This window comes from Dendrobates tinctorius, unplaced genomic scaffold (assembly GCF_039654945.1).
Source record: "Dendrobates tinctorius isolate UK_male_01 unplaced genomic scaffold, ASM3965494v1 ptg000029l, whole genome shotgun sequence".
NCBI lineage: Eukaryota > Metazoa > Chordata > Amphibia > Anura > Dendrobatidae > Dendrobates > Dendrobates tinctorius.
In genome coordinates this window covers 22,353,733-22,380,715 of record NW_027361697.1, presented here as the reverse complement: position 1 = coordinate 22,380,715, position 26,983 = coordinate 22,353,733, and the positions used below count along the sequence as shown (strand labels likewise).

General features: G+C 42.8%; 1 protein-coding gene across 8 annotated transcripts in view; it reads left to right on the top strand.

Annotated features, from left to right (window-relative positions):
• The window catches only part of BRDT (bromodomain testis associated), a 176,026-nt gene that overhangs the window by 88,180 nt on the left and 60,863 nt on the right, over window positions 1-26,983 (top strand). For all 8 annotated transcript variants that reach the window (XM_073571465.1, XM_073571469.1, XM_073571470.1 and 5 more), the window contains 2 exons: window positions 40-147; window positions 3,131-3,259. In XM_073571465.1, the coding sequence (XP_073427566.1) occupies window positions 40-147; window positions 3,131-3,259 (237 nt within the window). The remainder of the gene's footprint in view (window positions 1-39; window positions 148-3,130; window positions 3,260-26,983) is intronic.

Sequence of the window (26,983 nt, the reverse complement as noted above, 5' to 3'; positions counted from 1 at the left end):
GAGAGGTCAAGAACTTATAACTGTTTTTCTTATTTACAGGAGAAAAATCCAAATCCAAAGATCAGCTAAATACAGAGAAGAAACTGGAACTGGAGAAACGACTCCAGGATGTTAGCGGGCAACTAAATTCTGCTAAAAAAACAAAAGGTATATTCAGCTTTGAATGAAACTTTACAACAGTTGATACACAAGTACCATCTTATGTTTTACTGAAATCGAAGCATCTTGTTAACCCCTTAGTGATTAAGCCAATTTGGTACTTAATGAACAAGCCAGATTTTACAATTCTGACTACTGTCATTTTATAAGTTTATAGCTCTAGAATGCTTCAATGTTATCCCACAATGTATCCCACTCATTCTGAAACTGTTTTTTCGTGACATATTGTACTTCATGTTAGTGGTAAAATTTCTTCAATATAACTTGCTTTTATTTATGAAAAAAACGGATATTTAGCAACAATTGTGAAAATGTTGCAATTTTCCAACTTTTTAAACTTTTAATTTTTGTACCCTTCAATCAGAGTGGTGTCACACAAAATAGATAATAAATAACATTTCCCACATGTCAACTTTACATCAGCTCAATTTTTTTTAAACATAATTTTTTTTGTTAGAACGTTATAAGGGTTAAAAGTTGACCAGCGATTTCTAATTTTTCCAACAAAATTTACAAAACCATTTTTTTATGGACCACCTCGCATTTGAAGTGAGTTTGGGGGGTCAATATAACAGAAAATACCCAAAAGTGACACCATTCTAAAAACTGCACCCCTCAAGGTGTGCAAAACCACATTCAAGAAGTTTATTAACCCTTCAGGTGCTTCCCGAGAACTAAAGCAATGTGGAAGGGAAAAATGAACATGTTACTTTTTTCACAACAAATTTTATTTTGGAACTTTTTTATTTTCATAAGGGTATCGGGAGAAAATGGACCACAAAATTTGTTGTGCAATTTCTCCTGAGCACACCTATACCTCATATGTGGGGGAAAGCCACTGTTTGGGCGCATGGCAGGGCTCAGAAGAGTGGGAGCACCGTTTGACTTTTGAACGCAAAATTGGCTGGAATCAATGGTGGCGCCATGTCATGTTTGGAGATCCCCTGATGTACCTAAACAGTAGAAACCCCCCAAATTCTTACTGCATCCCTAACCCCAACACACCCCTAAACCTAATCCCAACCCTAACCCCAACACACCCCTAACCCTAATTCCAACCCTAACCGTAATCCCAACCATAACCACAACCCTGACTTTGGCCCAACCCTGACTCTAGTGGAAAAATGGAAATAAATAAAAAAAATTTATTTTATTATTTTTACCTAATTAAGGGGGTGATAAAATGAGGTTTGATTTACTGTTTTTTTATTTTGATCACTGTGATAGACCCTATCATAGTGATCAAAATGAACCAAGTTTTTCCTATTATTGCCGGGTGCCAGCCGGCAGATCTCGGCAGGTGCACTGCGCTTGTGTCCGCCATTTTCTTCCCAGAAGAAGATGCGGCAGGGGGACTTCATGAGGAAATGCAGGGACTCCAGAGGTACTGGGGGGAATCGGAGGACCCCATTTCTCTCTCCTCTGATGTGCGATCACATCAGAAGACAGAGAAATTAAATGGGAAATCAGACTTTTTTTCTTTTGCGGTCTCTGTTGTTCCGTTAATAACGGCGACCGAAACCCTGGGGTCGGCAAAAGCTGACCTGAATCATGTTCTCTGGGGTCTCAGCTACCCCCGGCAGCCGAGACCTCGGAGAAATTCCCACTCTGGGGGGGGCGCTATACACGTATTTCTCAGTGCCGTTAAAGAGCGGCACTGAGGTATAAGTACCCTTAACTGCCGCTGTTAAAAGGCATATCGACAGTTGTTAAGGGGTTAAATCCTGAAAACCTTTCTAGTAGTTCAAGCCTAAATTGGGCCCATTGCTCCTTCAGGGTATGTGCACACAATGTATTTTTTAGACAAGTCCCGCTCAGGAACCCACATGAAAAAGTGTTTCTAGAATGAATATATGCATTACAATGCTAAAATAACTTTCTGTGGATATGTTCAGTCAGTCTTTCTGAGCTTATTTTAACTGCTTCAGGCTTTTGAACGCCAGGAAGCTGCTAAAACGTGACCTGACTATTTTACAGGCAGCTTCAGCGTGGAAGCTGCTCAATAATTTATATCAAAATGTTCCCAAATGAAAAACCTGTTCGCAAAAACAACAAAGGAAAACAACCAAAAAAATGCTTTAGGACAAAAGACGCCAGCATGTCGTGAAACATTTTCTTCTGTAAAATTCAGTAGGTGCACATTCCGAAAAAGATATTCCATTTTCAGAAAAAAAAAATTCACAGTTGCAATTTGTTTTTTTTTATTAAATAAAAACAAAATCTGCTACAATCTCCCTCCACGGGTCCAGTGCCGAGTTTCCGCTACTTATCCTTTTGTTAATGTCTGCAGCAATTGCGTAACATTGACAGCGCTGCAGCCAATAACTCAGCTGAGTGGCACTGACAAAACTGACGGCACAAGCAGCTCAACTTCTTGCCTACAGTGATGTCAACGTGACATCGGAAGCAGCATAGTCTTGGCGCTAGACCCGAGGTGATAAAGTAAAGCCCAGTTTATTTGTTTTGTTTTGTTTTAAAACTGCCGACACCAGAAAAGGTGTTTTCTGAAACCGCAATAAAAAAGTTTAACAAACTTCCATCTTTTCTTTATTATTTGGAATTTTCTGGCCTATAGAAACTCTAGATTGGAAATGTAATTATAATGTTCTTTAAAAAAAACAACTATACATTAAAACATTAAAAAAAGCATGTGTCAGCAGAAAATTATCTATTGTTTACATCAAGTTTTTTGTAAATAGATATTAAAGAATTACTGATGTAAATATTTTTTTGTGAAACTACAACCCATGAAAATCCACTGATATATTTTAGTAATTGCATCCTATACTAAATTACAAATTGGTCTGCCGTTGGACTGGGGCAAATAGCTGCCTATAATCCGGAGGGTTTTGGGAGAAACTCTGAGAAGTGACTTTTTTCTTCTCTACACTTGCCTCTCGTATATTATTTAAACCCTGCTAATATCTTGAGTCTATTTATAATATTTATTTGTGGCTTTTCCTGACTGCAGATGAGGCGACACCAGTCCCACAGCCGATCTGTGGTCCAAAACGGCTGAGTGAAAGCAGCAGCAGTTCCTCCTCCACCTCTGAGAGCAGCAGTGACTCCAGCTCTTCTGACAGCAGTGACTCCGACTCAGGTTAGACAGCCTGGCATTATTTTTTGGCAGTACCCTTTTCTGTTCTCCAATATGCTTAAATAATACAGTGATTTCACTATGACATACTCACTCACTTCTTTATCTTAAATGTGATGAAACGTGATTGGTGTTATAAACCTGCTTTGGTGTTTTGGAAACTTCACATAAAATGTCAAATGACTGTCAAATGTCTCTATTTAGAAGTCGCAGCTTGTCAATGAATATTGGGGAAAAATCGCTTTCTAGTGTTATTGCTAATGAACTACGATAGCAGCTATGCTAAATTTACATGTACCCGTTTCAGTGTCTTCTGACCAGAACTGAACAGCTTATTTATGCCTGTGAGATGTAATTCTGGCCAAGAGAAGCGCAACTAGTTAGGGCAACGGTGGTCCATGCTCAGATCATGAATATCAGATATGTAAACTGTCCTAAGATTGTGATACTAATCTCATTCGTTCCAACAAGATATCCAATTTTGGTACCAAGTAAAGATTCTCACCACAATCACTCTCTACAGGTGAATTACAGAAACTACAAACCTAAAGCCTCAACAGAAGCACAGAATATTAATACCCATAAGATACTGGTGTTACGGTTCTCATCCTGGTCAAAGTCGTCAGCACACATATAAAGGCCTTTTACAATGTTTATCCCTATACAGAGGCAATCATTATTAAAATAATTTGGTCTTCATACAATTTGCGTATTGTCATCAGCACATGAGTGATAGTGATTGCAGCCATGTTTACACAGGGCAATGATCAGAAACAAGTATTTGGTCAATTATGAGTTCGTGTAAAAGGGCCTTTAAATAGCAATTTTTCATTACTCCAGGCATTTCAGTTATGATTTTATGTAATATATTGCATTACTTTATTTTTCTTCTCTCCCGCACACTATGCTTCTGTGCTGATTCACTGCACAGTTATTACTTTTAAAGCTGCTTTGAACTGCTACTCAGGGAAGATCCATATGCTATATTGCACAATTCTGTGTACAGAACTTCTGCAGCCCAATCCCCTTGTACCAAGACAGGGGAACTCCTATACTGATTATATCAATTCAATGTATGGATCTTCTTTGGGTTGCAGTTAAAATAACCTTCTAAAGAAGCATGAACTGTGCCTTGAAACAACTACAGCTTAATGTTTGGGAGAGAAGGAGGCAAAATAAGGTAATTATATATTACAAAAATTCACAATCTTGAAGTAGCCTGTAGGATACTTAGGATACTTTCAGACGATCATGGTGCCCAAACCGTGGACAGAACCAAGATGCACGATTGCAGCCGCAGCCTGGTATATCATTATCTACAGCATTTCAGAGAAAATATTCTCTGAAAGATCCTCCCAGGGACCATAGCTCCACCGCCAGGCAGCTCTTCACAGCACTGGTAGAGGTGATTGATAGGTTTATCCAGATGTATACGCTTGGAAATCTGTCAATCGCCTCCAGTGTTATTTGGAAGATCTGGACTAGTCCAATCTCTGTAAGGATAGGTACACAGCGGTCTTGAGGAAAAGGATTGGGTGCTCAGGAAGGTTTCATTTGTTTCTTGTTTATTAACACACACATGCAGTCATATTTTGACTTTGTATAATATTTTCTTGCACTATATAGTGTTTGATGAAGGCCCATGTCTTGGGGTCGAAACGTCACTGACTCACTGTTTGGATTGCCTAAATAAAGATTTGTTACATCATTTTGAGTGCCTAGTCTTGTCTTTTGCTATGATCCTCAGCAGGCTCTTCAAAGTATATTTTCTCTAAAACACCAAAGTATTACAGAAAATAGTATACCTGGCCGCGATTGTAAAAGCAGGATGCGATTTCATGCGATTTGGGCAACATGAAGTGACAGGTTCTCTTCTTAATAATTTTAAAAAAATAGTTTTTCTTTAATGAAATTTTTTTGGAAATGGAGGGCGACAAACCTGCTTTTCTAGATGACATATCTGACTAAGATACGCAGAGGTCTGGAAAGGCGTGATGCAGCTGTGGGATTTGTACTGGCAGCCATTCAGTTTATTATTTTTCAGCAGAAATGTAGAAACCGCTATATATGCCACCATGTTTTGAACAACTTGACAGCCAAGAATGACAATTCCCACTTGTAGACAGGTACACAACAGAATCGCTTTCTGGTGCCGCTATGATTATAGTGAGTACGGTATTATGTTGCTTACCTGAAAAGGTCAATGTTCCTGCATTATCTGGACAAGAATTGTCATATTAGCTGTTTGCTTTCTGAGATAACGATGGATCTTCTAGATCACATGTGTACATCATGGTTTAGGTATTGCATTTCCCAATCTCCTGTCAGTCTTTCTAATATATTGTTTTCTCATTTAGTTTCGATCTTGTATCAGATTGTGATTCCAGCTTCTCAACAGCGGGAAAGTGCAGAGCACTGACCACGAAGTGTTAAATTGATAATAAAAATGGTGAACATATTTGTGTCCTTATTTTCATTTATGCACAGTTTAAACTGTAGGCTTGCATGTTATATATTATATATTTAGGCTTTATATACAGTGCCTTGTGAAAGTATTCGGCCCCCTGGAACTTTTCAACCTTTTCCCACATATACTTCAAACATAAAGATACCAATTGTAAATTTTTGGTGAAGAATCAACAACAAGTGGGACACAGTTGTAAAGTTGAATGAAATTTATTGGTTATTTTAAATTTTTGTGGAAATTGAAAAACTGAAAAGTGGGGCGTGCAATATTATTTGGCCCCTTTAACTTAATACTTTGTTGCGCCACCTTTTGCTGCGATGACAGCTGCAAGTCGCTTGGGGTATGTCTCTATCAGTTTTGTACATCGAGAGACTGAAATTCTTGCCCATTCTTCCTTGGCAAACTGCTCGAGCTCAGTGAGGTTTGATGGAGATCGTTTGTGAACAGCAGTTTTCAGCTCTTTCCACAGATTCTCGATTGGATTCAGGTCTGGACTTTGACTTGGCCATTCTAACACCTGGATACGTTTATTTGTGAACCGTTCCATTGTAGATTTTGCTTTATGTTTGGGATCATTGTCTTGGAAGACAAATCTCTGTCGCCGTCTCAAGTCTTTTGCAGACTCCAACAAGTTTTCTTCAAGAATGATCCTGTATTTGGTTCCATCCATCTTCCCATCAATTTTAACCATCTTCCCTGTCCCTGATGAAGAAAAGCAGGCCCAAACCATGATGCTGCCACCACCATGTTTGACAGTGGAGATGGTGTGTTCAGGGTGATGAGCTGTGTTGCAATACGCCAAACATCGTTTGGCATTGTTACCAAAAAGTTCGATTTTGGTTTCATCTGACCAGAGCACCTTCTTCCACATGTTTGGTGTCTCTCAGGTGGCTTGTTGCAAACTTTAAGCAACACTTTTTACGGATATCTTTGAGAAATGGCTTTCTTCTTGCCACTCTTCCATAAAGGCCTAATTTGTGCAGTGTACGACTGATTGTTGTCCTATGGACAGACTGTCCCACCTCAGCTGTAGATCTCTGCAGTTCATCCAGAGTGATCATGGGCCTCTTGGCTGCGTCTTTGATCAGTCTTCTCCTTGTTTGAGATGAATGTTTAGAGAGATGGCTGGGTCTTGGTAGATTTGCAGTGGTATGATACTCCTTCCATTTCAATATGATCGCTTGCACAGTGCTCTGTTATGAATGGGTCACCAAGGAGAAAAAAAAAACTAAACAAGCTAAGCCACAGAAAACCAGAGAAGTTGGTAACTATGCAGATTGCAGATCCCTGATCTTACCACACAACTAGCAGTAGCCGTGGAGCGTGCCTACGATGTTCCTAGATGCCTCGTCACGGCCGGAGGACTACATAAGCCTAAAGCAAGAAAAGGGAAAACTAACTGCCCCAGAGCAGACCCCGAAGGAATAGATAGCCCCCACACATGTATTGACGGTGAAATAAGATGAAAGCACAAACACAGGCAGGAAAATAGGCTGAGCAAATGATGGGGCCCAAACTAGCTAGACAGGGAAGGAAAGGCAAGTCACTGTCTGCAACCTGCAAAAAACCCTACAAAAATAATGTCCAACACTTCTGATAGCAAAATTAACCCTGAAGTCACTAGACTTCTCCCACTATATCAGCACTCTGGAATATTCTGAGACAGCAAAAAGAGACCGAACTAGTAAGGGACAAAAAGCCAATTGGCAAATTACTGATAAATAAGAGTGGAAATTTAGCTCAGCCCCCAGCCGGGGCTGGCAGACCACACAAAAAACTGATTAGACCAACAAAATCAAGTGTGAACATAAGCAGAAAATCTTAGCTTTAGATGACTGGAAGAGAGCTGAAAGCCAAGACCTGACAAGCCAGAAGGAATCACCAGCAACTGAATAGGGCGTCGGCTGTCTTAAATCCAATTTGAGACTCCTGAGATCCAATCGTCATCCTCATTCTCAGGTGGCAGATCTCCACCGATCAAACCAGCCGCACCACCTCCCGACACCACCAGAGGGAGTTCAGAAGGGGAACCCTTGAATGAACTCACAACAGTACCCCCCCCCTTGAGGAGGGGTCACCGAACCCTCATCCACGCCACCAGGCCGATCAGGATGGGCCCGGTGAAAAGCACGAACCAATCTATTGGCATGAATATCGGAGGCAGAGACCCAAGAATCATCCTCCTGACCATAACCCTTCCATTTCACCAAATACTGGAGTCTCCGTCTAACCAAACGAGAATCCAATATTTTCTCTACCTCATATTCCACATTGCCTTCGACCAACACAGGGTCAGGAGGTTCCGCCATAGGAACCACTGGCTCAACAAACCTCTTCAACAAAGATTTGTGAAATACGTTATGGATCTTGAACGTAACTGGAAGAGACAATCGAAACGAAACAGGATTAAGAATTTCCAAAATCTTATAAGGACCAATAAATCTTGGCTTAAATTTAGGAGATGCAACCTTCATAGGAATATTCTTAGACGACAACCAAACCATATCACCCACTTTAAACCGGGGACCAATGGTCCTTTGCCGGTTGGAAAATCGCTGGGCCTTTTCCTGAGAGTGACAACTTATCCACCACTTGGTCCCATATCTGCTGCATTCTCTCAACCACAGTGTCCACACCTGGGCAGGACGAAGATTCCACTTGCCCTGTAGAGAATTGAGGATGAAACCCAAAATTACAGAAAAAGGGTGACATCAAAGTGGCAGAGCTAGCTGTATTGTTCAGTGCGAATTCGGCCAAGGGCAAAAATGAGACCCAATCATCCTGATCAGCAGATATAAAACATCTCAAATAAGACTCCAAGGTCTGGTTTGTTCGCTCAGTCTGTCCATTGGTCTGGGGATAAAACGCGGAGGAGAAGGATAACTGAATTCCCAGATTGGAACAAAAAGCTTTCCAGAATCTGAAAACAAACTGGACTCCTCTGTCGGACACAATGTTCTCAGGAATCCCATGTAATCGAACCACCTGTTGTAAAAACAAGGGCACCAACTCGGCGGAAGACGGCAACTTTGGGAGTGGTACAAGATGGACCATCTTCGAAAATCTATCACAAATCACCCAGATAAGTCATTCTCTGAGAGACCGGAAGATCAGAAATAAAATCCATTGAGATATGGGTCCATGGCTGTTATGAATGAGTCACCGTAGGAGGCAAAAACAGAAATACTAGCTAAGTCCAGAAAACCAGAGAAGTTGGCAGCTATCGGATTGCAGACCCCTGAACCTATCAACAACAACTAGCAGTAGCCGTGGGGGGTTCCTACGGTGCCCTAGACCCCTCGATCACAGCCGGAGAACTACATAGCCTAAAGACAGAAAGGGAAATCTAAACTGCCCCAGAGCAGACCCCAAAGCAATAGGCAGCCCCCAACATATAATGACGGTGAAGCAAGATGAAAAAACACTCACACAGAAAGATAGGCTGAGCAAATGATGGGGCCCAAGCTAACTAAATAGGACAGGATAGGAAAGCTGCTGTCTGCAATCCGCCAAAAACCCTATCAAAACAAGGGCCAACAGGCTGATAGAGAAAAAGGCCCTGAAGACGCTAGGCTTCAAAAAGACTATATCAGCACTCGGGTATCTTCTGAAGACAGAGCAAAAAGGAATTCAACTCACCCCAGCAGAGAATGGCAGAAATTCAGAAAAACAAGGCAAAACAAAACACAAATGCAAAAAGCAGTGCAGAAAACTTAGCTTTTGAGGAGCAGGAATCAGACTGGTCTCCTAGAATCCCTCAGAGAGATCACTAGCAAGTCAGAAGGGCGTCGGCTGCCTTATATCCAGTCAGCAATTCCCGTCACCCAGTCATCATCATCATACCCAGGTGCTTGGTAATCAGCCTCACTACCTTCCTTCACCAGAAGAGAGAGTTCATCAGACCTCAGTGGTGAAGGGGAAAATGAACTCACAACACATGGCCTAATGGGCACCGGCAAGGGATTGAGCAACCCACTAGAACGAGAACAGGGTTTAGACCGAGAACAAGTCCCACAGGACTGTACAAAATTCCTGATGTTACGAGATAAGGCAGGCCACCAAAAGGACCGACTCGCCAAATCTCTGGTACCAAAAACACCTGGCTGACCAGCCAATGCGGAGCAATGAATTTCAGACATCACTCTCTTTCTCCACTGGTCAGGAACATCCAATTTTCCCATAGGGCAACGCTCAGGTTTATCCTTCTGAAATTCCTCCAAGGCGCGTCCCAAATCGGGCGAAATGGCAGAAAGAACTACCCCCTCACCTTGTATAGTAGTAGGCTCAGTCCCACTAAGAGAATCGGCAAAGAAACTCCTAGAAAGGGCGTCTGCCTTAACATTCTTAGTGCCCGGAAGAAAAGAGACCACAAAATTAAAACGCGTGAAAAATAAGGCCCATCTAGCCTGTCTAGAATTCAAGCGTTTGGCCGACTCCAAATAAATCAAATTCTTGTGATCGGTGAGGACCACAACTTGGTGTCTAGCTCCCTCCAACCAATGTTTCCACTTCTCAAATGCCCACTTCATGGCCAACAATTCCCGATTCCCCACGTCATAGTTGCGTTCAGATGGGGAGAACTTTCGAGAAAAGAAGGCACAGGGATTCATCTTAGAAGTCACAGGGTCTTTTTGGGACAAAACAGCTCCTGCACCAATCTCAGAAGCATCTACCTCCACCTGAAATGTAAGTGAGACATCAGGTTGCCATAAAACTGAAGCTGAAGTAAATCTCTGCTTAAGCTCCTGAAATGCTGAGATAGCCTCAGGAGACCAGTTCAACACATCAGCGCCCTTCTTGGTCAGATCAATCAGTGGTTTGACAATACCAGAAAAATTACCTATAAATTTACAATAGAAATTAGCAAAACCCAAAAACTTCTGGAGGGCCTTTAAAGAAGTAGGCTGAACCCAATCATAAATGGCCTGTACCTTGGCCGGGTCCATTTCAATAGTCGATGGAAATAAGATAAATCCCAAAAATGAAATCCTCTGTACACCAAAGAGGCATTTCGATCCCTTAACAAACAGGGAAATCTCCCTCAAAATCCGGAACACAGTCCGGACGTGTTCCACATGAGAATCCCAATCACTAGAAAAGATCAAAATATCATCCAGATAGATGATCAAAAACTTATCCACAAAGTCACGGAAAATATCGTTCCTAAAGGACTGGAAGACAGAAGGGGCATTAGTGAGCCCAAAATGCATCACCAGGTACTCAAAATGTCCCTCCGGAGTATTAAACGCCGTCTTCCATTCATCCCCGTGCTTGATGCGAATAAGATTATACGCCCCCCTGAGGTCAAGCTTAGTAAACCAGCAGGCACTCTTAACTCTGGAGAATAAAACAGACATCAGAGGTAACGGGTACTGATATTTAACCGTCATCTTGTTAAGGGAACGATAATCAATACACGGTCTTAATGAACCTTCTTTCTTGGCCACAAAAAAACCCAGCACCTAAAGGTGACGAGGATGGTCTAATATGACCCTTCTCCAATGACTCCTTAATATAGGATCGCATAGCATCATATTCGGGTACTGATAAGTTGAAAAGCCGACCCTTGGGAAATTTACACCCAGGCATCAACTCAATTGCGCAGTCATAACTCCTATGAGGAGGCAAAGACGCAGACTTGCTCTCACTAAATACATCAGAAAAATCGGCTAGATAATCAGGAATATCATGAGACTGAGGAGAGGTGGAGAAAACAGGAGCGTCCCTAAGAACACACTGACAACCCCAACTCACCACAGACCGAGATTTCCAATCCAAAACTGGATTATGAGTTTGCAACCAAGGAAAACCCAGAACAATAGTATCATGCAAATTATGCAGCACCAGAAATTTACAATTTTCTTGGTGGTCTGGGGCAACCGGCATCATCACCTGGGTCCAAAACTGAGGTTTATTCTCCGCCAAAGGAGTAGCATCAATACCCCTCAAAGGAATAGGCGTCCGCAGAAGCGTCACGGAAAAACCATAACGTTTAGCAAAGTCCAAATCCATCAGATTCAATGCTGCTCCTGAATCCACAAAAGCCTTCATGGAAAATGTGGATAAGGAGCAGATCAGAGTAATTGCCAAAAGAAACTTAGGTTGTATACTGCCCACAGCAAATGTGTGTGCAAAACGTTTCTCTCGCTTTGGACAGACAGAAATAGTATGAGAGACGTCTCCACAGAAAAAACACAGCTATTACGCCTTCTAAACTCCTGATGTTGCGCCCTAGACACAACTCTTACATTGCATAGGTTCAGACATTTGTCCAAAAGGTGGCAGTGCCTCTCGTGTAGTTTTGCGTTCACGTAAACGCCGATCAATTTGAATGGCTAATGACATAGAATCGTCAAGACCAGAGGGAACAGGATATCCCACCATAGTATCTTTTACAGTTTCTGACAAACCCTTCCGAAAGAGAGCTGCCAAGGCACTATCATTCCATGTAGTAAGGACCGCCCACTTTTGTAATTTTTGACATAACTCGGCAAAATCCTGACCCTGGTTCAATGCCAATAGGGCTTTCTCAGCTTGATCAATAGCATTAGGTTCATCATACAACAACCCCAAGGCTTGAAAAAATGCATCCACATTAGTCAGAATAGGATCCTCAGGTGTCAAAGAAAACGCCCAATCCTGGGGATCGCCGCGCAGCAAAGAGATGACAATTTTAACCTGCCGCGCAGAGCTCCCCGATAAATTAGGCTTCAAGACAAAAAATAATTTACAATTATTCTTAAAATTCAAAAATTTAGACCGATCCCCAAAAACACATCAGGAGTCGGGATCTTTGGTTCAGCAGCATGTGAATGAGCGAGATAGGCGGAAATTCCCCGCACTTCAGCAGTGAGCTGCTCCACACGATCAGACAATTGCTTAATCTCCATTAAGAAAAAAAAAAAAAATCCTCCTACGGCCCCAGAGAAAAGGAGGAAAAAATATACATAAAAAAAATTCTGACACTTTTTTTTTAACAATTCTTTCCTGCTTTTGAGTACCCTAGAATCTGTGGTATGGCTGGTGATTCTGTTATGAATGGGTCACCGAGGAGAAAAAAAAAACAAAACAAGCTAAGCCACGAAAACCAGAGAAGTTGGTAACTATGCAGATTGCAGATCCCTGATCTTACCACACAACTAGCAGTAGCCATGGAGCGTGCCTACTTTGTTCCTAGACGCCTTGTCACGGCCGGAGGACTACATAAGCCTAAAGCAAGAAAAGGGAAAACTGCCCCAGAGCAGACCCCAAAGGAATAGATAGCCCCCACACATGTATTGACGGTGAAATAAGATGAAAGCACAAACACAGGCAGGAAAATAGGCTGAGCAAATGATGGGGCCCAAACTAGCTGGAAAGGAAAGGCAAGGCAAGTCACTGTCTGCAACCTGCAAAAAAACCCTACAAAAATAATGTCCAACACTTCTGATAGCAATATTAACCCTGAAGTCACTAGACTTCTCCCACTATATCAGCACTCTGGAATATTCTGAGACAGCAAAAAGAGACCGAACTAGTAAGGGACAAAAAGCCAATTGGCAAAATACTGATAAATAAGAGTGGAAATTCAGCTCAGCCCCCAGCCGGGGCTGGCAGACCACACAAAAAACTGAACAGACCAACAAAATCAAGTGTGAACATTAGCAGAAAATCTTAGCTTTAGATGACTGGAACAGAGCTGAAAGCCAAGAGCTGACAAGCCAGAATTAATCACCAGCAACTGAATAGGGCGTCGGCTGTCTTAAATCCAATCTGAGAATCCCGAGATCCAATCATCATCCCCATCCTCAGGTGGCAGATCTCCACCGATCAAACCAGCCGCACCACCTCCCGACACCACCAGAGGGAGTTCAGAAGGGGAACCCGAGAATGAACTCGCAACAGTGCTCCTTGGGAAGTTTTAAAGTTTTGGAAATCATTTTGTATCCAAATCCGGCTTTAAACTTTTCCACAACAGTATCACGGACCTGCCTGTTGTGTTCCTTGGTCTTCATGATGCTCTCTGTGCTTCAAACAGAACCCTGAGACTATCACAGAGCAGATGCATTTATACAGAGACTTGATTACACACAGGTGGATTATATTTATCATCATTAGTCATTTAGGACAACATTGGATCATTCAGAGATCACAATGAACTTTTGGAGTGAGTTTGCTACACTGAAAGTAAAGAGGCCGAATAATATTGCACGCCCCACTTTTCAGTTTTTGAATTTCCACAAAAATTTAAAATAACCAATAAATTTCGTTCAACTTCACAATTGTGTTCCACTTGTTGTTGATTCTTCACCAAAAATTTACATTTGGTATCTTTATGTTTGAAGCATGATATGTGGGAAAAGGCTGAAAAGCTCCAGGGGGCCGAATACTTTCGCAAGGCACTGTATAAGGGCAAGCAAATCTTCTATTTGTTAGAAAAAAAATTTCATGTTATAAAGTATATGTCGCCTTTTTCAGCCAGGTCTAAGATTGGGGGCATGTGTTGTAAAGCTATTCTCCAAAGTCATTTTTCTCCGTGTTGTTGTTTTTTTTTTTTTTTTGTTTTTTTTTTTTTTAGTATCCCTGGACACACAGCTGCTGCAGAACCTCTTTCTATTACAGTAAATTGGGGATCATGCAGTCTGTTTCTGAATGATTTATGTAAAGCCAAATCTAGTGCAATATCAATTATCTATAGGACATGTGATAGATTACTGATCACTGGGGGATTCCTCTGTTGAGACCACCCACCAATTCAAAAAAACTGGGCTCTGATGTACTCCATTAATTATTAGCCTTGTGATCAATTTCCCTCACTGAACTTGGTGACATCTAGTACAGGAGGCAAATAATTCTATGTATAACAGGGGAGTCACTGAGTAGCAGAGCTATTTGCAGCGAGTGAGAGCCTCTAGATGGTGCCATTGACTCGTTTTATTTCCTTCACAACTTCCATTTGACATTCTAGACTTTCTTTTAACATATGTGAATAATAATAATAATCTTTGATTTGTAAAGCACTGCAGAATATGTTGGCGCTATATAAATAGAGGTTCATATACAACAGTCACAAGTAGCATAGTTAAATTTAATACAAAAAGCTTTTACAATCTCTACACTGAGGTGGAGGAGACACAAAGTGCAGGTGTGTATTTGCAATGATGGTCCAGCCGTCTTTTAGAGAATGAGTATAGGGTGGTTGAAACCTTCATGCATTTAAGAATATGTTCTCCAGGCAGACTAGTTGCACTACATTTTTAGGCTTCATTCACACGTCTGTTTAAACCCGTACATAAAAAAAAATACTACAGATATCATCATAGTTTTGGATCAGTGTTTGATCCGTGTATCCACTTTTATTATCCGTGTGTAATCAGATTTTTTTCACGGATGGATAAACTTTCCCCAAACACGATAGCTGATTTAATTAGCCATCATGTGCCTTTAACAACCACGAGTAAATGGCATAGCAAAAAAAAAAAAAAAAAATCAAAACACCAAAAATGTTTTATTTTTGTCCATTTCAACATTGCAATAAGGGGCGATCAAAACATTGTATCTAGGCAATGTGGAATGAGTAAAAATAGTCAGCTCAGGGCATAAAAAATAAGGCCTAACATAGCCAGAGATCCCGAAAAATTAAAACGTTACAGATCTCGGAAAATGGCGACAAAAGCAAGCAAACAGCAAAGTTAGCAAAGTTTTTTGATACACATTGAAATACAGATAAAAAATCCAGATACTGAAGCATCAAAAGCAAGGTACTACATTGAATAACTCATTCAATTGAGTTTGTTATTCATTAAATTTACTTTTTTTAATTCTTTAATTTGATTGGTAGACGCACCATATTAATCAGATATAGGGATGCAACGGAGCGCTAAAGAAAAATTGCTGACTGATAAAATCACAGATGTAACAACTAAGAACTGTCTTCCCAAGTAGATTACAGCATGTAAATAACTTCCAAATCTACATAGCTATAGCCTATAACATCTTACCCTTTCATTTCGTGTACTCTATATAACCCCGCACCATGTTGTGTTTCGTACTTACTTCTTCAGGTAGTGTGTGGTGTTGAGCGCAAAAACTAAAGAATGAATAGTAATGAAAAGCAATGCGACATAAGGTGGAGTTGTCCCTATGTCGTGGTGATGTAGTTATGCGCAGGTATTGGTAGCTGCACATGTGCAATTTAACCACCCTTCAAAAATATAAGAGCTTCTGCCCTCAACCCTTCACCAAGCATGCACATGGCCGTTATATGGGAGACATGTCTACAAAGGAAAACCGCTGATGCACATACCAAGTAACTTTAGCTGTGCAATAAAGAGCCACAGAGGGTGGGATCGTTGCATGTGCGCACTGGTCCGATGGTAAGAGAGAAGAATGTTTACGTAAGCAAACCATAAAGGGAAAATTAAAATCAGTTCAAATAATGGCCTTAGATTCTGCCGGCTACAGAGACCTGTTCAGAAGTTAGAAACATTTAGGTGATAAAAATACCCTTTTTCATTCCGGTCATGTCACTTTGCATTAATTCCTGCAAATTACCTTAAGGGTTAATAAACTACCTGAAAACAATTTTGAACATGTTGCAGGATGTGGTTTTTAAAATGTTATCACTTTTGGGGGATTCTAATATATAGGACCCCCAAAGTAATTTCAAAACTGAAAAAAGGTCCCTTAAAAAAAAAAAACTTTTGTACATTTCCTTGAAAAAGATGAAAAATTGCTGCAACTTTTTTAAACCTTTGAAAATGTTAAAATAAAATAACATTTTACAAATGGTACTGATGTAAAGCAGGCATGAGAGAAAATTTATTTATGTTTTTACAGTGGGGAAAAAAAGTATTTAGTCAGTCAGCAATAGTGCAAGTTCCACCACTTAAAAAGATGAGAGGCGTCTGTAATTTACATCATAGGTAGACCTCAACTATGGGAGACAAACTGAGAAAAAAAAATCCAGAAAATCACATTGTCTGTTTTTTTTTCATTTTATTTGCATATTATGGTGGAAAATAAGTATTTGGTCAGAAACAAAATTTCATCTCAATACTTTGTGATATATCCTTTGTTGGCAATGACAGAGGTCAAACGTTTTCTGTAAGTCTTCACAAGGTTGCCACACACTGTTGTTGGTATGTTGGCCCATTCCTCCATGCAGATCTCCTCTAGAGCAGTGATGTTTTTGGCTTTTCGCTTGGCAACACGGACTTTCAACTCCCTCCAAAGGTTTTCTATAGGGTTGAGATCTGGAGACTGGCTAGGCCACTCCAGGACCTTGAAATGCTTCTTACGAAGCCACTCCTACGTTGCCCTGGCGGTGTGCTTTGGATCATTGTCATGTTGAAAGACCCAGCCACGTTTCATCTTCAATGCCCTTGCTGATGGAAGGAGGTTTGCACTCAAAATCTCACGATACATGGCCCCATTCATTCTTTCATGTACCCGGATCAGTCGTCCTGGCCCCTTTGCAGAGAAACAGCCCCAAAGCATGATGTTTCCACCACTATGCTTTACAGTAGGTATGGTGTTTGATGGATGCAACTCAGTATTCTTTTTCCTCCAAACACGACAAGTTGTGTTTCTACCAAACAGTTCCAGTTTGGTTTCATCAGACCATAGGACATTCTCCCAAAACTCCTCTGGATCATCCAAATGCTCTCTAGCAAACTTCAGACGGGCCCGGACATGTACAGGCTTAAGCAGTGGGACACGTCTGGCACTGCAGGATCTGAGTCCATGGTGGCGTAGTGTGTTACTTATGGTAGGCCTTGTTACATTGGTCCCAGCTCTCTGCAGTTCATTCACTAGGTCCCCCCGCGTGGTTCTGGGATTTTTGCTCACCGTTCTTGTGATCATTCTGACCCTACGGGGTGGGATTTTGCGTGGAGCACCAGATCGAGGGAGATTATCAGTGGTCTTGTATGTCTTCCATTTTCTAATTATTGCTCCCACAGTTGATTTCTTCACTCCAAGCTGGTTGGCTATTGCAGATTCAGTCTTCCCAGCCTGGTGCAGGGCTACAATTTTGTTTCTGGTGTCCTTTGACAGCTCTTTGGTCTTCACCATAGTGGAGTTTGGAGTCAGACTGTTTGAGGGTGTGCACAGGTGTCTTTTTATACTGATAACAAGTTTAAACAGGTGCCATTACTACAGGTAATGAGTGGAGGAAAGAGGAGACTCTTAAAGAAGAAGTTACAGGTCTGTGAGAGCCAGAAATCTTGATTGCTTGTTTCTGACCAAATACTTATTTTCCACCATAATATGCAAATAAAATTAAAAAAAAACAGACAATGTGATTTTCTGGATTTTTTTTTCTCAGTTTGTCTCCCATAGTTGAGGTCTACCTATGATGTAAATTACAGACGCCTCTCATCTTTTTAAGTGGTGGAACTTGCACTATTGCTGACTGACTAAATACTTTTTTTCCCCACTGTATGTGGTGTGACTATCTGGATTAAAGGGAAAATCATTCAAAGTTTAAAAATTCAACACCTACAAAAGACAAAATGAAAAAAAACCCTGCTATAATTAAATAAGTAAAAAGCAAAAGTGCATTTAATTCATACAGAGTTCTTAGTAATACTGTATTTGATCAAACATAGCATAAAAGCCATCCCACCATCGACAAGGTGACTCTGTGGTCGGGTCGGTCCTACACTGTCTAGTATTAATAACCTTATGTGTCAAAGTTGACATCTGTGTGAATAAGGGCAGACAAGGACCGGGTCCCAACCACTAGGACACCAGTCAGGGGAAGCCTTTAAATACAATTTCCAGCTCAGGAGAGGGGGGCCACACCCCAGCTTGCACAAAATGCAAAAATATAAAGAAAAGTGCAGTTTTTTAAACATTTTTGCCAAATTTTTGATATTTTTATAAACACTAAACATATCAACTTAAACTTACCATTATCATAAAGTATAATGTGTCACAAAAAATCTCAATGGGATATGTTGAAGCATTCCAGAGTTTTTACTACATAATGACACATGTCAGATTTCAAAAATTTATCCTGGTCATTAAGGGGTTAAAATATAAATACATATACAGGAAGTCCCTTGCATAACCAACACAAACTGAATTACCGTAATGATTTATTACTTAGTCCTTCTGTGTTCCATAATGCAGTGTTTCTCAACACTTGTCCGCAAGGCCTACCAACAGAAACAGATCATGTTTTATTCTTCGCCTCATTGGGGGACACAGACCATGGGTGTTATGCTGCTGACACTAGGAGGCTGACACTAAGTTGATACAAAAAAGTTAGCTCCTCCTCTGAAGTATGCACCCTCATGCTGGCTCCAAGAGAGCCAGTTCATGCTTAATGTCCTTAGGAGGCACACGCGTCTGGTGTTCAGACCAAAAAATCCTTTTTTTATTTTTTCAATTATTTTTTTTTTTACCTTTTTCTTCAGATGAAGGGGCGACGGATCCTTTCAAGGCTCCGATCTCCTCAAACCAACAACAGGCGAGCACGCGGAGTGTCGCCTCCACGTACCCTCTCCTGCGATGTTGGACGCCATACCTGGGTTGATTTTTAGGGACGACTGGTCCCTTAAAGGGCACAGATCTCCCCGCACCATCAACAGACGAGCACATGGAGTGTCGCCTTCATGTACCCTCTTCTGCAGCCAGGCCTAATGCCGGACAACCACAACCAGCCCTGTCCCATCCAAGGGGATTGAACCCCTTGAATGTACAGAGGCACCCTTTTGGCGTCACTGCAGCCCCCACTGCATCACCACTGTTAAGCGGATGATGCAAGGAGGCGGACAGTCCCTCTCCACCTATTAAAAGGATGGTGGATTGAGTGTTCCCTGCACCGTCCAGACAGCAGGATGACTGACTATATCCGGATCTGCTGCATACAGCTGTGTCGCCTGCCATCTGGCAGCTTCTCCGGGTAAGTGCCGGGCTGGAGGGCTCTGAGCAGGCGGTCTGGGGCGGTACTGGCATTGGGGTCCCATCCTGGCAGCAGGGGGAGAATATCCGGCCTCCTGTTTGGTGTCAGCCGGCACCGAAAATTTAGCCCCTGGCTTCAGCCTAGTGCAGGCCGCAGCAGGAGACTCTGCCTGCGCTATGATGCGCTTCAGCGGCTCCGCCCACTATTTCGCCACTTCTGCGCCCATGCAGATCTCTGCAGCCATTTTCAGTCTCCTGCCACTTTTGGACACGAGTTGACATCCAGATGCAGCTGCTGCATTGGACCCGGCAGTATTCAGGGCTGAGGACATCGCTGACACCAACGAGGACTCTGGGGAGACAGGATCCAGGTAAGGAGGCATTGCTCCCTCCCCCCTGCAGTATCACCCTGCAATTTTACCCGGTCTGCTAGGAATACAGCAGCACACAACATATGGAGTTTCCATGTCCCAGTCCAAAGAGTTTAATAAGACTATTTCAGTCTTCATACCGCAAAGCCTGTGACCCCAAATGCACTCAGGAGCCCCCCGCCGCCACCAATCCCAGTGTACTTGGACCCCCTGGGTGGGCTTCGTCACTGTAGCAATCCATGACTTCTCTGGCCAAGAGATTGAATCCCTCCGTGATCGGAGCATTCGCAGGACCGATATAAATGTATCCTCTCCTACACGGGAGCTGTCGGCTAGCAGGGGCTGCAAGTATTCTAGAAACGTACAGGCGTCTAGAAACGGATCGGTAGTACACTACCAGAGCAATTACGTGCATTGGCTTCCGTCTGTTCTGTCTCTCCCTCACCAGAGATTTGCAGCGATCAAAATGCAAGGGGTTCTACTCGGATCCGTTTACAGTGCCGTAAGACTCATACTGGATCTCAAACTTCTAAACAAGTTTGTCAAGGTCCACCACTTCCTGATGGAGGCTCTCTGCTCGGTCATTACTTCAATAAGAGGGGAGTTTCTAGCATCCATCAACATTCGGGATGCTTACCTCCATATTCCGATTTATTTATTTATTTTTTTTCCCCTCACTAGACATTCCTGGACTTCTCCAGTCCCAAACAGCATTTTCAGGTCACGGCCTTACTCTTCGGCCTCGCTACCGTTCCCACAGTGCTCTCGAAAGTCATGGCGGTCATCATTTCCATCTTGCACTCTCGAGGCGTGGTCGTTCTACCCTGTTATGAATGGGTCACCGAAGAGGAGAGCAGGCCCAGGCTAAGCCACAGAAAACCAGAGAGGTTGGTAACTAAGCAGATTGCAGACCCCTGATCCTATCCACACAACTAGCAGTAGCCGTGGAGCGTACCAACGATGATCCTAGACGCCTCGGCACAGCCGGAGAGCTAACTAAGCCTAAAGCAAGAAAGGGGAAATCTAAACTGCCCCAGAGCAGACCCCAAAGGAATAGATAGCCCCCAAACATATATTGTCGGTGAGACAAGATGAAAACACAAGTGCAGGCAGGAAAATAGACTGAGAAAATGATGGGGCCCACACTGACTAGACAGGACAGGAAAGGAAAGACACTGCAATCACGCAAAAAACCCTGCAAAAAGTCCAACACGTCTGATGCACAAAAACACTGAACACTGAACACTGAAGTCGCATGACTCCCCCCCCCCCCCCCCCCACTATATCAGCACTCTGGTATATTCTGAAAGCATAGCACAAAGAGACCAATCTAACAGGGAACAAAACAAACTGGCACAAGCAGTAACATATGGGCGGTGATTCAGCACAGCCCCAGCCGGAGCTGGCTGACATGCTGAAAGCAGAGCTAGACAAAACCAGATCAAATGCAAACAGAATAGCAAATGAACCACTTAGCTGAACATGCAGGGACTGAGCTGGAGACATCAGACCTCACGAGACACAGGAAGAAAATCACCAACAGGGATAGAGGGAGTCGGCTGTCTTAAATCCCAATCTGAAACCCCAGATCTCCAATCGTCATCCTCATTCTCAGGTGGCAAGCCTCTGTCAATCAGATCAGCTCCATTACCTCCAGTAACCACCAGAGGGAGCCCAGAAAGAGAACTCGCAACCCCTCTGTCAATCTGACCAGCTCCACTACCTTCAGTAATAACCAGAGGGAGGCCAGAAAGCGAATTCACAACAGTACCCCCCTTGAGGAGAGGTCACCAAACCCTCATCCACGCCACCAGGCTGATCAGGATGGGCCCGGTGAAAAGCAAGAACCAGTCTTTCGACATGAATGTCAGAAGCAGAGACCCAAAAAATTATTCTTTTGGCCATAACCCTTCTATTTGACCAAGTACTGGAGTCTCCGTCTAGCCAAACAAGAATCCAATATTTTCTCTACCTCATACTCCAAATTGCCTTTAACCAATACAGGGTCAGGAGGCGCCACCATAGGAACTACTGGCTCCACAAACCTCTTCAACAAAGATTTACGAAACACGTTATGGATCTTAAACGTAACTGGAAGAGCCAATCGGAAACGGGATTAAGGATCTCCAAAATCTTATAAGGTCCAATGAATCTTAGCTTGAATTTTGGAGACGCAACCTTCATAGGAATATTATTTGAAGACAACCAAGCCATATCACCCACTTTAAACCAGGGACCAATGGTCATATGCCTGTTAGAAAGCCGATGGGCTTTTTCCTGAGAGTGGGACAACTTATCCACCACTTGGTCCCAAATCTGCTGCATTCTCTCTACCACAGAGTCCACACTTGGGCAGGCCGAAGATTCCACTTGCCCTGAAGAAAATCGAGGATGAAACCCAAAGTTACAGAAAAAGGGCGACATCAAAGTGGCAGAACTAGCTCTATTGTTTAGCGCGAATTCGGCCAAGGGCAAAAATGAGACCCAGTCATCCTGATCAGCCGATATGAAACATCTCAAATAGGACTCCAAAGTCTGGTTTGTTCTCTGTCTGCCCATTGGGCTGAGGATGAAATGCAGAGGAGAAAGATAACTGAATTCCCAGTTTGGAACAAAAATCTCTCCAAAATCTGGAAACAAACTAGACTCCTCTGTCCGACACAATGTTCTCAGGAATCCCGTGCAACCGAACGACCTGTTCTAAAAACAAGGGCACCAACTCAGAAGAAGATGGCAACTTTGGGAGTTATACAAGATGGACCATCTTAGAAAATCTATCACAAATCACCCAGATAAGTCATTCTCTGAGAGACAGGAAGATTGGAAATAAAATCCATTGAGATATGGGTCCATGGCCTCCTGGGCACCGGCAGGGGCATCAGCAACCCACTAGAGCGAGAACAGGGCTTGGACCGAGAACAAGTCCCACAGGACTGCACAAAATTCCTAACATCACGAGATAAGGCAGGCCACCAAAAGGACCGACTCACCAAATCTCTGGTACAAAAATACCTGGATGACCAGCCAACGCGGAGCAATGAATTTCAGACATTACTCTTTTCCTCCACTAGTCAGGGACATACAATTTCCCATAGGGCAACGTTCAGGTTTGTCCTCCTGAAATTCCTCCAGGGCCCGTCTCAAATCTGGTGAAATGGCGGAAAGAACTACACCATCATTTAGAATGGTAGTAGGCTCGGTCACATCAAGAGAATCCGCAAAGAAACTCCTAGAAAGGGCTTCCGCCTTAACATTCTTAGTGCCCGGGAGGAAAGAGACCACAAAATTAAAACGTGTGAAAAACAAGGCCCACCTAGCCTGTCTAGGATTCAAGCATTTGGCTGATTCAAGATAAATCAAATTCTTGTGGTCAGTGAGGATCACAACTTGATGTCTAGCTCCCTCCAACCAATGTCTCCACTCTTCAAATGCCCATTTCATGACCAACAATTCCCGATTCCCCACGTCATAGTTACGTTCAGATGGGGAGAATTTTCGAGAAAAGGCACAGGGATTCATCTTAGAAGTCACCGGATCTTTTTGGGACAAAACGGCTCCTGCACCAATCTCAGAAGCATCTACCTCCACCTGAAATGGGAGTGAGACATCAGGTTGCCGTAGAACCGGAGCAGAAGTGAATCTTCACTTAAGCTCCTGAAATGCAGAGACTGCTGTTGTGAGTTCATTTTTCCCTTCAACATTGAGGTCTGATGAACGCCCTCCTCTGGTGAAGGAAGGTAGTGAGGCTGATTACCAAACACATGGGCAGCTAGATGATGACTGGGTGGCTGGAATTGAGGACTGGATATAAGGCTGCCGACGCCCTTCTTCCTGGCTGGTGATTTTCCTGCTGGATTCTTGGAGACCAGTCTGATTCCTGCATCTCAAAGCTAAGTTTTCTGCGCTTCTTTGTACTCTTCAGTTTTGTTTTTTGTTTTGCCTTGTTTTTTGGGGAGTTCTGCCATCCCCGGCCGGGGGTGAGCTGAACTCCATTTTTGTCTCTGATCTGTTGATATTTTGCTCTGTCTTCAGAATATACCTGAGTGCTGATATAGTCTTTTGAAGCCTAGCGACTTCAGGGCCTGTTTTTCCTATCAGTCTGTTGGCTCATTTTGATAGGGTTTTTGCGGATGGCAGACAGCAGCTTTCCTATCCTGTCCTATGTAGTTAGCTTGGGCCCCATCATTTTCTCAACCTATCTTTCTATCTGTGTTAGTGTTTTCATCTTGCTTCACCGTCATTATATGTTGGAGGCTGCCTATTGCTTTGGGGTCTGCTCTGGGGCAGTTTAGTTTTTCCCCTTTCTGTCTTTAGGCTATATAGTTCTCCGGCTGTGATCGAGGGGTCTAGGGCACCGTAGGAACCCCCCACGGCTACTGCTAGTTGTTGTGGATAGGTTCAGGGGTCTGCAATCCGATAGCTGCCAACCTCTCTGGTTTTTCTGGACTTAGCTGGTATCTTGTTTTTTCCTCCTTCGGTGACTCATCATAACAGAATCACCAGCCATACCGCAGATCCTAGGGTACTCAATAGCAGGAGAGAATTGTAAGAAGAAAAAAAAAGTGTCAGAATTTTTTTTTTTTTGTGTGCATATTTTGTCCTCTATATCTCTGAGGCCGTAGGGGGAATTTTTCTCTCAATGGAGATGAAGCAATTGTCTGAAGTGCGGGGAATTTCTGCCTATCTTGCTCATTCACATGCTGCTGAACCAAAGATTCCTACTCCTGATGTATTTTTGGGGGATCTGTCTATATTCTTGAATTTCAAGAATAATTGTAAATTATTTTTTGCCTTGAAGCCTAACTCGTCGGGGAACTCCGCGCAGCAGGTTAAAATTGTCATCTCTTTGCTGCGCGGCGATCCCCAGGATTGGGCGTTTTCTTTGAAACCTGATGATCCTATTCTGAATAATGTGAACGCATTTTTTCAAGCCTTGGGGTTGTTGTATGATGAACCTAATGCTATTGATCAGGCTGAAAGGACCCTGTTGGCATTAAGCCAGAGTCGGGATTCGGCAGAGTTGTACTGTCAAAAATTCCGAAAGTGGGCGGTCCTCACTACCTGGAATGATGGTGCCTTGGCAGCCCTCTTTCGGAAGGGTTTGTCAGAAACTGTAAAAGATACTATGGTGAGATTTCCTGTTCCCTCTGGTCTTGACGATTCTATGTCATTAGCCATTCAGGTGGATCGCGTTTATGTGAACACAAAACTACACGAGAGATGTTACCACCTGTTGAACAAATGTCTGAACCTATGCAATGTGATAGTTTTGTCTAGAGCGCAACGTCAGGAGTTCAGAAGGCGGAATAAGCTATGTTTTTTTTGTGGAGATGCCTCGCATATTATTTCTGTCTGCCCTAAACGAGAGAAACGTTGTGCACACACGTTTTCTGTGGGTGGTGTTCAACCTAAGTTTCTTCTGGCAGTTACTCTGATCTGCTCCCTGTCCACATTTTCCACCAAGGCTTTTGTGGATTCAGGAGCAGCTCTGAACCTGATGGACTTGGATTTTGCTAAACGTTGTGGATTTCCTATGACACCTCTGCAGACGCCTATCCCTTTGAGGGGTATTGATGCTACTCCTTTGGCGAAGAATAAACCTCAGTTTTGGACTCAGGTGGTAATGCGGGTCGCCCCAGACCATCAAGAAAATTGCAGATTTTTGGTGTTGCATAATTTGCATGATACCATTGTTCTGGGGTTTCCCTGGTTGCAAATCCATAATCCAGTTCTGGATTGGAAATCTTTGTCTGTGGTGAGTTGGGGTTGTCGGTGTGCCCTTAGTGATGCTCCTGTTTTCTCCACTTCTCCCCCAGTCGCATGATGTTCCTGACTATTTGGTTGACTTTTATGATGTATTTAGTGAGAATGAGTCTGCGTCTTAACCTCCTCATAGGAGTTATGACTGTGCAATTGAGCTGAACCCGGGGTGTAAATTCCCCAAGGGTCGGCTTTTCAATTTATCTGTACCTGTGCACGAGGCTATGCGATCCTATATTAAGGAGGCATTGGAGAAGGGTCATATTAGACCATCCTCTTCACCCTTAGGTGCTGGGTTTTTTTTCGTGGCTAAAAAGGATGGTTCATTAAGGCCTTGTATTGACTATCGTGCCCTCAACAAAATTACTGTTAAATATCAGTATCCGTTACCCCTGATTTCTGATCTATTCTCCATAGTTAAATGTGCTTGCTGGTTTACCAAGCTTGACCTCAGGGGGGCGTATAATCTTATTCGCATTAAGCATGGGGATGAATGGAAGACGACGTTTAATACTCCGGAGGGACATTTTGAGTACCTGGTGTTGCCTTTTGGGCTCACTAATGCCCCATCTGTCTTCCAGTGCTTCATGAACGATATATTCCGAGACTTTGTGGATAAATTTTTGATTATCTATCTGGATGATATTTTGATCTTCTCCAAGAATTGGGACACTCATGTGGAACATGTTCGGACAGTGTTCCGGATTTTGAGGGAGAATTCCCTGTATGTCAAGGGATCGAAATGCCTTTTTGGGGTACAGAGGATTTCATTTTTGGGATTTATTTTGTCTCCGTCAACTATTGAAATGGACCCGGCCAAGGTACAGGCCATTTATGATTGGGTTCAACCCACTTCTTTGAAGGCCCTCCAGAAGTTTTTGGGTTTTGCTAATTTTTATCGGAAATTTATAGCTAATTTTTCTGGTATTGCCAAGCCATTGACGGATTTGACTAGGAAGGGTGCTGATGTGCTGAATTGGTCTCCGGAGGCTGTTTCTTCCTTTCAGGAGCTGAAGCGAAGATTCACTTCTGCTCCGGTTTTGCGGCAACCTGATGTCTCCCGTTTCAGGTGGAGGTGGACGCTTCTGAGATTGGTGCAGGAGCGGTGTTGTCCCAAAAAGATCCTGTGACAACTAAAATGAATCCTTGCGCTTTCTTTTCCCGAAAGTTCTCCCCATCCGAACGTAACTATGATGTGGGGAATCGGGAACTGTTGGCCATGAAATGGGCATTTGAGGA